Consider the following 10,999-nt stretch of genomic DNA (forward strand, 5'->3'; position numbering starts at 1 on the left):
TTATTTCCGCCCCCTCTTCCCCTAGCAGCTTCTGAAAACCTTCCAGTGGATCATAAAACAAACTAGACTGCCAGTTACTAATCTAGTTCACTAAGTTCACTGACTGGTAAGGACCCTTAGTGAAGTTCCCCCAGCACTTGCACTCAGGTCTTGAAAAGGCACACTACCTGTCTCTTCTGTTAGGCCAGCCTTTGCTGTTGGCAACTGGAAGTGCGATCAGGAAGCTGTACCTGCATCACTGCTCGGATGTTGTATGTCATGTTTAACTTTACTTCTGGTCTGCTGTGCTTCACTGTGTTGTCAGTAAGTGCAATTTCTCCTTCCACTGAAGGTTTCTTTACCTTTCTTTTCTGTATATGAACACTGACTTGCTGTCACCACTAAAAATATGAAGAGAAGGTAAGGCACAGACAAAAGCCTGTCTTCTCTCTGCCTGTCTAAAAAGTGAAAGGGTCAAAAGCAGATGAGTGTTTCCAAATCCAAATACTTTACTTAACAGTTGTAATAGTTATGGCTTTATGCCTTCTAATACTGTTTTTTTTTTTAGAAAAAAAAAAGAGAAAAAAGTTATGCTCATAGTGTTGTGACTGAGCTAGCTTCATAAGATTAACTTCACTTATACTCTCTAGGGAAATTATTGTAAAAAATGTCACTACAAATCCTAAGTATTATTTTTCAAAGAATTTTAATGGAACTGCGCTCTTTTCTACTCTTGGAGAGGCTGTGACTAAGTACTTGAGATGAAATCCTGAGGCTGTTGAAGACAAATGGAATTTTTCGTATTGATTTGAGTTAGACTAAGAGTTTACACTTAGAAGAATGAGATTTAGAATGTTATCCAGGGGAAATAATAGATTTTAAAAAATTGAGCTAGTCTTAGAATGGATCAGTTTATGAAAAAGATCTGATTATTTGGTTGTTGGGGATTATCTGATTAGTGAGAGCAATGACTGAGGAGTAATGACCAAGGAGGCCTTTTTTTTCTGTTTGGAAAAGAAGTCTGGGGGCTCTACCTGTGTTCTAACCTAGCTGAAAACTGCTGAAGAAGTAGATTTGTCAGTAGATAATGTTGTTAGTAAAATGTTACAACCATAGATTGCCACTGTGCTGTACATGGGAAGGGACAGATGTCATAATGACATGGAGAATTAAATATTGATCGCATGACACAGAACAACATTCTGATTTAGTTTGCTTTTCTACAACTGTACAGAGGCACACCACAGCAATGCTGAGTAGCTGGTTTTCTTCCGTATTCATCTGGTTTATATGCATTACACAATACTGTACATTTTTACAGCAGTGTTCAGGAACCTGGAGTTCGAAAGTATGAGCTGATGTTCAGCCCTTCTTACTCCATCTTACGTAAAACTGTCAGAAGCAGCATCTGTACTGAACAGAACAGTTGTGATACTGAGGCTAACTTGCCCACAACACTCTCCATCAATACTGTTGCACTGTCTTGCACACCAGAACAAGGTGGCTTCAAGTAACTGCCTTTTGGGGTTAAAGCATGGCCCAGGCTAACTCTTGAGACATGTCCAAGAGCTGTTTCAGGGAGTGCTAGTTGGCTTGGGCCAGCACCATGCCAAGAATTGGTCTAAATCTTTGGTGGCACAGGCACACGTTCAGGGGCCCAGGAGCGTTCCTAAGGCACACAAAATGTGCCTTGATATGCATATGTTAAAAATATTTAGGAAAAAAAAGTATTTAAAACCTTTCAGTTGTGTCAATAATTGTATTTTTGATTGCAGTAGAGATGCACAAATGTAGCAGGAACATGAGAATGTGGTGCTGATGAGACTCTGCAGAAAATGAACAATGAGAGCTTTCATGGCACCCCAAAACTCAGGTGGTTACTGAAGCTTTCAACACCTGAGCTGATGATAGGAATAACTAAATGTGCCACTTCGTCATGGCTGTGTAGTGCCTTTGTAGGAGGCAATGTGTGGTCTTTGTTCCTAAATGACAAGAAAAATATGATAGAGAAGGAAATATACGTGATTCAGAAAGGATATGCAGTACAAATTATCCCCCCCCCCCCAAAAAAAAAAGTTTTGAAACATTCAAATTTTCAACTTTTTGTCGTGGTTTGAAATAGAAATTTTTTTTTATCATCTTGAAAATTTTGTTAAACCAGAAAAAAAACATCTTATATACAGCTCTGAGCAAAGTATTACAGCAAACCTCCAAACAGGGTATCAGCAGGCCAAAAGAGATTCTGCAGCCCACCAGAAGTCCTAGAAAAGACTTGTGGTGCAGAGAAGTTTGCCTTCATTTGCATGAGAAGAAAAAGTTTGCATGACTCTAGAAGTGATGAAAGATAGCTGAATAAAGGCTCAAGGAACTGTGACTGTAGTGAGGGAAGTGGGTGGACAGATCACTGTATACAATAGTGCTAAGAGATGTGAAATTGCTAAAATAGCCCCTGCCTAATGTAATCACCTTTCAAAGAATATTTGAGAGGCATTTTGTCAGTCAAATATAAACAAAGACTATGTTTGAAATTCAAAACTTGTCCAAAGTCATTTTTCTTTCAAAGATTGTTTCCCCTGCTTGTGCTCTTGCTCGTGCTTTGAAAAAGACATCTTTTAAAGGACAAGCTATTTTTAATTGTTTGAAAAACAAAACACAAAACCTTTTACAAAGCAGTAAGGAAAGCCAAATGTATCTTTCAATAACTCTGGTCTTCTAGGAGCAATAGCAAACACAATAGAAAGTGCATAAAAGCATTCATTACCCAGGAACTTTTAGGAAATGCTGGTGCAATTTCTAGAGCAGATATCTTATAAGCATATAGAGAGAACAGTATGCCATGGTACCAGTAATTTTGTTTTACCGTTTATAAAAAAAAGTATGTATATATATAAAAGGCTGTATCAGGATAGTAAGTTCAGATCTTATAATGGCTTCTAATTCTAAAACATTCCAGACTGCATTACAAACTAGTGGCGTGATCCCTTAGCTGTCCCTGCACAAGACTGCCACTGGCTTCAAAGGCAGTGCTGTATTTAGACTGACACAGGATCATGACCTTAACCCAGAGACAAATTATTCACAGTGTTTGCTTCAACTCGCACTGAACAGGAACGACTGAAAGGAAAAGGAACAAATCTTTTGATACTGTCGTATTAGCAGTTTTTAAGGCAAGAAATTAAAGAATAATAATAAAGTTCTTATTGCAGTCAAACTTATGTTGGGAATCGAATTGTGGAGGATGTAAGTTGGTGGCATCGAGATTGGACCCTGAATACTATTACATCTGTGACATTTCATAGGGTATCCTCCAGTAGCTCTTATAATCACAGATAATCAACTCTTCTGTCTTGCATCTTGGACCCCCAAGTTCTGTGAACAGTGGGAACAGTGATGTGTGGTTTCTAGTGGGTTTGTCTTGTGGCTGACTGAGCTAGGAGTTTCTTTCCTGCAGGTGGAGTGTTTATATAAGCTTTCTTCCTCTGCTGATCCTCTCCTGTCTAGTAAGATGGGTTTGTCTTGAGGCAGATCGCACCGGCAGACTACTGGCAGGATTGCCCTGCTCTCCCCATCTCCGGCTCACTCACCGCTGATGGGAAGTTTCTCCCTTCTCCTGGCTGTGCAGGTCTCCCTAGCTACTTTTGAACCATGGCTTGTTTAACCATCAGCTGCAAGCTTGTAGAGGGAGCTGTGGGTATGTCAAAACCATGCATAGCTTGATTTGTAGGAAACTGGACTGCAAAAGAAATCAGTCACTGGCACTATTTGTAGGCATTAGTAGAAATTATCTCAAAGGGAAATGTTAATTCTTGTGCACTTGCATGGCTTTAATTGGTTGCAATGTCAGGCACCAAAAAGATTCAAAATCAGTATATCCCTTTGTATGCTCTACCCCTTTTATGCTTGGAGTATGAAGATAAAAATAAAAATAAAATAGGAGTCTTTGCTCCAAGAAGGCCTCTGGGAGGGCACAGAGCCCAGCTCTCCTCAGACCCTCCACTGTCCTGCTGGGAAACCTGTGGTTGTACAGCATGGGGAAGGAGGAGGGCTTGTGGCCCCCACTGCCATCCCCAAGAGAAAAGTCACTCCTCCACCAGCTCAGGGCCACATCCTGCTGTCCTCGTCCGCTCAGATGGCCAGCTGCAGCCGGGGCTTGGGATTGGGCCCTATTCTTTAAAAATTTGGGGTAACGGCTTGTGCATTACCCATCAGTCATAAACAAATGAAAGAGCAATCCAGCCTGGCAGTTGTGCAGCTACTTTCCATGCCTCGTTTCCCACCGAGCCTACCTCCCGTTTTGCTTCTATATTAGCTGTTGTTTCTAATTTTTGCAAAGGGTCGGGAAGCCTGTCTTAGCTGCAGTGAGTAAACTGGCGGGGCAGCAATAAGGAAACTGTTACAAAGGAGAGGCCGCTACACTGTGCAGAGTACTTAATTGTCTTAATCGAAAATACATGAAAAAAACAAAAACAACAACAACAGAAAACAGACCTCAGACTTCCTCTCCTTTCCTTTTCCAAGCTGCGAGGCACCCGAGGCCGCACCAGAAGGGGCCGGCCGCCTCCCTGGGCTCTTGCCTAGGGAGCTGCCGAAGGCGGTGTAGATCCGGGTGAGCGGGCTGCCGGCGGGCCCAGAACAGCAGGGCCGTCTGTCTAACCGAGGTGGCAAGCAAGAAAGTGATTTACTGGGTTCTCTTCCTCGTCACCCCCCTTTTCTTCCTTTCCTTTCCCTTCCCCGCCCCGCTGCCGCACTGCCCCGCTCGGCGCTTCCCGGCGGGGTCGGGGCTGAGCCCGGGGGGCCAAGGGTCTGCGGGCGGCCCCGCCGTGCCCCCCCGAGGGCGAGGGCAGCGGGCAGGCAGCCGGGGACCGGCCGCCCCCGCCAGGGAGCCGCGCCGCCGGCTTGCGGGGGCAGCCGGAGGACTGGTTTCGTTCGTACGGTTGCGACTGCTCCGCAAATATTTGCTTGGCTGTGGTCACCGCCGAGGCAGATGTGCCGGGGGTGTGCTCCCAGGGCGCTCTGTTCCCAGCCTCGGCGGGGCTTGGGAAGCCTGCGAGCGGCCGGGATCCCGGCCCCGTCCCCGCCTTGCCGGCGCGGAGCCCCCGTTGTTCCCTTGGCTCCGTGCGATGGCGGCCGCTGCTCCCCCCCAGGCTCCCGGGGCCGGGCGAGGGGGGTGAGGACGGGGGCGCTCCCGCCCCGGTGCCAGCTGTCAGGCGGAGCTGCTGCTGCGGGCATGGCCGGGGGAACGGCCCTGGGGAAACCGCCCAGCGGTGAAAACCTGGCCCAGCACCCTCCGTTTGTAGGCACACGGAATAGCACCCTCACCTGCCGGAGGGAGCCGAGGGGTGTGAGAAGGATGAGTGCGAGCGAAGGACGGCGTTAGTTATGCTGCTTGCACCGTCTGGGTTCCCCGCAGAGAACTGACGGACTCCGAGGATGGCGGCCAGGGGGGATCCTGCCCTGGGGGCATGCTGCAAGAAGGGGAGGGCCCCGGGCGTTTGGTAGGCTTGGGCCGCCGGCCTGGCGGTGCTTCAGCTCAGCCGTCTTTGTCTGCGGAGCGCCAGAAAGAGGGAGGTGGCACAGGCTGCCTCCTCCCCGGGCTCTGAACACTGCCCGGAGGCCTCTGCCAGGCCCGGGCGGCGCTGGGAAGGGCTGCTGCCCGTGCCCTGTCCTGCGCACTTGCCCTGCGCCGGGCGCTCTCCCCGTGCCTGAGACGCCCCTGCGGTCGGGGGTTGCTGGGGACAAGGGAGCCACCTCCCAGCCCCGTCTATCGCCGCGCTGTCGTCGCCCCGGCCCGCAACACCTGCGCCCTGCCCTGCTCCGGGCCCCGCGGGCAGCGGCGCTGTGCCGGTGGCGAGGGCAGTCGCCGAGGTTGGCAGTGTGCAAGGCCAGCCACTGCTGAGCCTTCCCTGCCGGGCGGCAGGAGCGGGACCCTCCTGTCCCCATCCCGGGGCAGCCTGGGGAAGGTCCCCGTCTCCTTCCTAATCGCTGGGTGGGCGAGCTCGGACTGGGTGCGTAGCAGAGCAAGATGAGGGACAGAGGAGGGAGCCGCCGGGGCGCGGGGGGCTCAGAGCAAACCTCCGAGGTGGGCGCTCCTCTCCCGGCCGGGCGCACACGCCTCCCCGGGCCGGAGCGGGGCAGCGCTTTGAAAAGCCGCCGCAGCTGCCCGGCAGGGTGGCCGCGCTTTTGGGCAACCTCTATAGCAAGTGCATTAGAAAAAGGTGTGGGGCTGAAAAAAAAAAAAAAAAACACACACAAAAAAAACCACTTTGCTGAAATGGAACAAATCCCTCCCCGTTGTGCGAGGGGAGAGTGGAGCCGCTCGCACAGTGTGCGCCCGGGCAGCCGCTGCGTCTTCGGGCTGCTGTCCGCGCTGCGGGGATATGGCACCTCAATTGCAGCCCCAGTCATCCCCTCGGATCTGGTTCAAAACAGGCTGGTGCAGAGGGGCAGGGTGCTGACAAACCGCCTTTCCCCTTAGCAATTTTGCGCAGAGACGCCACAGAAACTGAGGGGCTGCTGCTGTTCGAGTCGGGATGTACAGAGCTATGCCCAGGGACAGAATAAATACCTGCAAAGAACTGAAAGCGGCACAAGTTGTTGCAGAGATGAATTGATCCAGTAATCGCGAGGGCTATAACACCCTTATTTATGCTAAAGCATGTGACACAATCTTCAAAATGTAGTAGCTCCGAGTTACCACCTCTTTATTACTTACACAAGCTAATAGGTGAAGTGACTTTTACCTTCTTTACTTGAAGGAGGCTCAGAGAAGCAGACAGGTAATTCCACGCTGCTAATTTTTATGATGTGATGGGTAGGGAAGGGAGAGGTTAAAGTAAAAAGTAGAGACCGATTGCAAGATGTCGGAGCTGAGTGACCAGCTCAGATCTCATCTTTCTGTTTTGAACTGCCGTTGCAAATACGTTAGAAAATCTGGCACCTAATCTGCCCGTGTGTGAACCGATTTGTTTTGTCCGATGGTTTAGTAATAGGCACCTCCTGTTCTGTCACTAATTTGAAATCTCTCTATGATGTTAGCGCTTTAAATCAAGTTTTCAGTTGTTGCGTTTTAGGGTATGGAGCGAGGGGCACGGTACAGCAAAGCATTCATTCCTCTCGCTCCGGGCGCTCGAGTGCCGGGGGAGGGATGTGAAGGCGCTCGGGAGCGGAGCGCTCCTCTCGCCGCCTGCCTCGCTGGGTGCCGGCAGTGCGGCAGTGTTACACTTGGTCTCTCGGGTGAGACTTACCAGGCTTAAGGATAAAAAAAAAAAAAAAAAAAAAGTGTCTCGTACACAAAACGGCCAGAATATTTACAGGTAATTGTGAATGTCAAATACTCCACCGTGTTGACGAAACGCAGAGGTCTCGGAGCGTTTCGTCTCTCGGAGGTGGGGAGGCTGCGGCGGCGTGGGACCGAGTGCTGCCAGGGGCGCCGGGGGCCGGCCGCCCGGCGGGGCCGTTGGGCCGAGGGCCGGGGGTGCCCTGGCTCCCCCGAAAGCCTGGCCGGGAGGAAGTAATCGCGACACCCCCGCGGGGCCGAGAGGCGCTTCCCGAGGCAGGAGCGCAGCTTTTCGTGGCGCAGAGCAAGCGAGAGCTGCCAGCCCCGCTGGGGACAGACCCGCTGGTTACGTCCTGATTTAGTCGAGTGATTCCGTGACGGGGAGCGGACGAGCACCGCGTCTGGTCTTGGTTTGTAATGGGATTTCAAACGGCGGATACCGCTAAACGGTCCCTTTACAAAGCTGAAATTTGTCACGGGAGCTCCGGCGCGGGCTGCCGGGGAGCGGGGCTGGCGGCACAGCCCGTGCTGCCGGGGACCCCCGCGCTCCCCGTCTGCGCCCCAAGGGGAAGCAGCCGCCGCCGGGCACCGCCGCCGACCGGTTGGCGCTTCGAGCGTTCTCCTGAGGATCCGGCCCCGTCAACGGGGAAGGGGTGCCCGCGACGAGTGCCACCCGCCCTGTCCCGCTCCTCACACTGGCCCGAGCGGGCCCAAGGTCGGGGCCGGCGGCGGGTTGTTGCGCGCCCGCCGAGGCACGGGCACGGCGCCCTCGGAGGCCGGGGAGGCCGAGCGAGGCCAGCTCCGCGGAGCCCAGGGGGCAGGAGCAGGGGGCAGGTGGGCTCCGGGCCGTGCCTCCAGGTCCCCCGCCGGCCAGAATCTGCCCGGACGCGTCTGCCTCGTCCCGCCGCGCCGGACAGCCGGTAGCGGGGCGCCCCGGGACTTTCGGCCTCCCTTGAACCCGCCGGGAGAGGCCGGGCAGCCCCAGACCTGGGGGGTCCCATCGCGAGCCAAGTACAAGCCCTAGCCCCGAGAGCTCTTTGCAAGTGCCTGCGCATATAGGAAGGAGAAGTCCTGAGGTCAGGGGAAAAGACCACAGGGTTGTTTGCAGGCGGAGAGGCGACAGGATTTGGCCTCTTCCTCCCCCGGGGCCCCATCTGTGCGTCCTCTGTGGAGAGCGCTCTGTCAGTAACACCACAGGGCTTGCGAAAGCCTTAAAAACCTGAGTGTTACCCGGTGTGCCGCTTGCAGCTTTCCAGCTGCGGTGATTTCCACGAGGACAGGGACGAGCCCGCTTCGTGGCGCGACTTGGGAAGGCACCGAGCTGCCTGACATTTGCTGGAGCTGGGCTGTGGCACGTTTGTTGGTCTTGTGCGTGAGGGTGCGTTTCCTCGATCTGTTCAACGATATTTTCAGCCTTTACAGTTCAATAAAACCTCTGTTGTTTATCTTCACTTGAAATCCCCTGCCGCGTCTGCCCCCTTTCTCAGGGCAGATCCGCAGCCTTCAGTTATTTGCACAGAAAACTATAAATCCCCAGCCCCAGCCTTGCAGCCCGGCCACCCCAGCTGCTGGCCGGCCCTTGGCTCCGGCGGGGAGCGGAGCCGGGGAGGTGGGGGCACGGCACTGCTCCCAGGCACCATTTTGCGCTGCGGGGAAGGAGCCGCCGGGAGCCGCCGCGCCGGGCTCGGAGTGCTCCTCTGCCGCCGGCGTGGCTCACCGGGGCGGCTTGCGCGAAAAGCTCGGCCCGTCTGGCACGGGGCGAAGTTGGGATTTGGGAGAAAAACGGCCCCGGTTCCGCAAGGAGTTCAGGCGCCAGAGCACCGCAACGCCCGGCACTCCACGGCCGCGGCGGGGCACGGGAAGAGCGCTGAGCCCGGGGCGGTCCTGGGGCCGCTGCTCCGAAGCGCCTCCGTCCTCTCGGCGCTGCCGCCCGCCTCTGGCCGCCGGGACGCCGCGGGGGCTTGGGAGGCGGCGGTGCCCGACGTGGGCGGGCGATGCTGTGCTCTCGGCTCGGAGCCGGGCGGGGGAGACGGGCTGCCATCTCGCTAATTTACATTAAATCGTTGCAATTAAAACGATTCGTGCCCCGGGGTGCAAGTTCTCGGCGCTGCACGCTCGGAAAGCCCGGCTGGGCTCCGCCGGCGCTCGCCCCCATCTCGAACAAGAGCGCGGCGAGAGGCGAGAGCGGGCCGGGCGCGGAGCCTCCCCCTGGCACCCCGCGCCCCGCCGCCACCTCCGGGGGACACAGGCAGGTGCCGGGCTGGTCTCGAGGCGACGCCGGGCGGCGGGGCCCGGCTGCCCCCTCCCACTTTCGTTGCGGCGGCGGCCGCTGGGAGCTGCCGGAGCCGCCCGGCCCGGGGCGCCGGCGCTCGGGGGCCTCGGGCTGCAGCAGCCAAAAGTGTGCCCGGGCGGTGGGGAGCGCCTCAGCACTTGGTGGGGGTTTCTTTCTCGGGTCTGGGGGATATTCTTTACTCGCAACGAAGGAGGCGAAACTCTTCCTTCGTTTCTGACTGTGAGCTGCTCGTTTGAAGAAGAGCCGCGGGGCACGGGCAGTTCGGGCTGCCTCTCTGTTCCCGACAGTTTAAAGCATATAAACAGATATATTTGAGGAAAAGCCGTACAAAACCGAAAAGTCACGCAAGTCTGCTAGGGTGAGGCGAGTCGATGAGCGTGAAATCTGGCGGAAGAAATCCCTCGCGGCTCGCCGTGCAGGCGTGTGATTGCGGAAAAACGCAAACCGGCGGCCAGGGGGACAGGACAGGCAGGGGCGGGAGGCGAGTGCGAGGAGCAGCGGGGAGCCGCAGCTGGCCGCGGGGCCGCAGGGCAGGGAAGCAGCGCCGCGGCACCTGGGCAGCGACCGCTCGGCCCCCGCGGGGCGCCCCGCCGGCCCTGCCCTGCGCTGCCTACCGGGAGACAGCTCCGGCCGAGTCCTGCCTTCCTGCCCGCTGGCTTCCGGGGAGATTTCCTCCTTGGTCCGCGGCTCCTTCTCTGTGTACTAACGTTAGCGGCAGATACTTATTAAAAAAATCTCAGAAGGCGAGGGTAAGGTCTGCAGAGATAGTGGTGCCCTCCCGCAATCGCTTAGTCGGAGCCCGGACGTCTTAAAGACGCTTTTGTTTTTGTGGTGGTGGTGTTTTCCTTTTCCTTTTCTAACTGGCACATTACAAACGAGACGTGCGGACCCCGGGGGCTCCGGGGGCGGCTCGCAGGGGAGGCAGAGCCGCCGCGCCCACCTCCACCGGCTCCCGCGGGGGCTGCCCAGGCACCCCGGTGCTGCCGGCCGCTAGGGCTCGGGCGGCGGCCGGGAAGGCACCGGCGGCCGGTTGGGAAACGGCGATGTCGCGGCCCGCCATCCCGCCGGCACTGCCGGCCCGGCCCGGGGCTGTCCCCGTTAAGGGCTGCGGACGAGGCCGGGCTGGTCCCGTTGCGGGGATCGGGGCCGAGCCCGGCGGCCCAGTTTTCGCCTTAGCGTCGCGCCCGAAGCCTGGCGAGTGTCGAGCGAGAGCTGGCGGTGGCGGGACCGGGCTGTCCAACAGCGGGGGCTTGCCGGAGGGGCAGCCGGCTGGGAGAGCCTCGACGGTATGCGGCGCGCCGGGCGAGGCGGCAGGGTGGAGCGACGCTGCCGGGCCCAGGGCACCGGCGCGACCCTCCCGCGGAGGGCAGCGGGACCGGAGCGGCCCGCAGCGCCCAGGAGGGGCCGGTGGTGCCGCAGCAGGTGCCGCTCGCACTGCCCGGCCGCACCGG

At 56.0% G+C, this 10,999-nt stretch overlaps 1 protein-coding gene across 7 annotated transcripts in view; it reads right to left on the minus strand.

Moving 5' to 3' along the window:
- Positions 1-7,185, minus strand: part of LOC118243094 (translation initiation factor IF-2-like) — a 60,116-nt gene extending 52,931 nt beyond the window's left edge. For 4 of the 7 annotated variants that reach the window (XM_035536815.2, XM_050711721.1, XM_035536818.2 and 1 more), the window contains exons 1-2: positions 5,299-7,185; positions 4,468-4,628 (exon numbers count right to left, since the gene is read on the minus strand). In XM_035536815.2, the coding sequence (XP_035392708.1) occupies positions 5,353-6,384 (1,032 nt within the window). In that variant the 5' untranslated portion in view covers positions 6,385-7,185 and the 3' untranslated portion in view covers positions 4,468-4,628; positions 5,299-5,352. Of the gene's footprint in view, positions 1-856; positions 1,962-2,227; positions 3,094-4,467; positions 4,629-5,298 lie in introns of those variants that run through there. The other 3 variants (XM_035536817.2, XM_035536813.2, XM_035536816.2) reach the window with 3 other exon arrangements.
- Between the last annotated feature and the right edge of the window lie 3,814 nt (positions 7,186-10,999).

Source organism: Cygnus atratus, chromosome 6 (genome assembly GCF_013377495.2).
Source record: "Cygnus atratus isolate AKBS03 ecotype Queensland, Australia chromosome 6, CAtr_DNAZoo_HiC_assembly, whole genome shotgun sequence".
Taxonomy (NCBI): domain Eukaryota; kingdom Metazoa; phylum Chordata; class Aves; order Anseriformes; family Anatidae; genus Cygnus; species Cygnus atratus.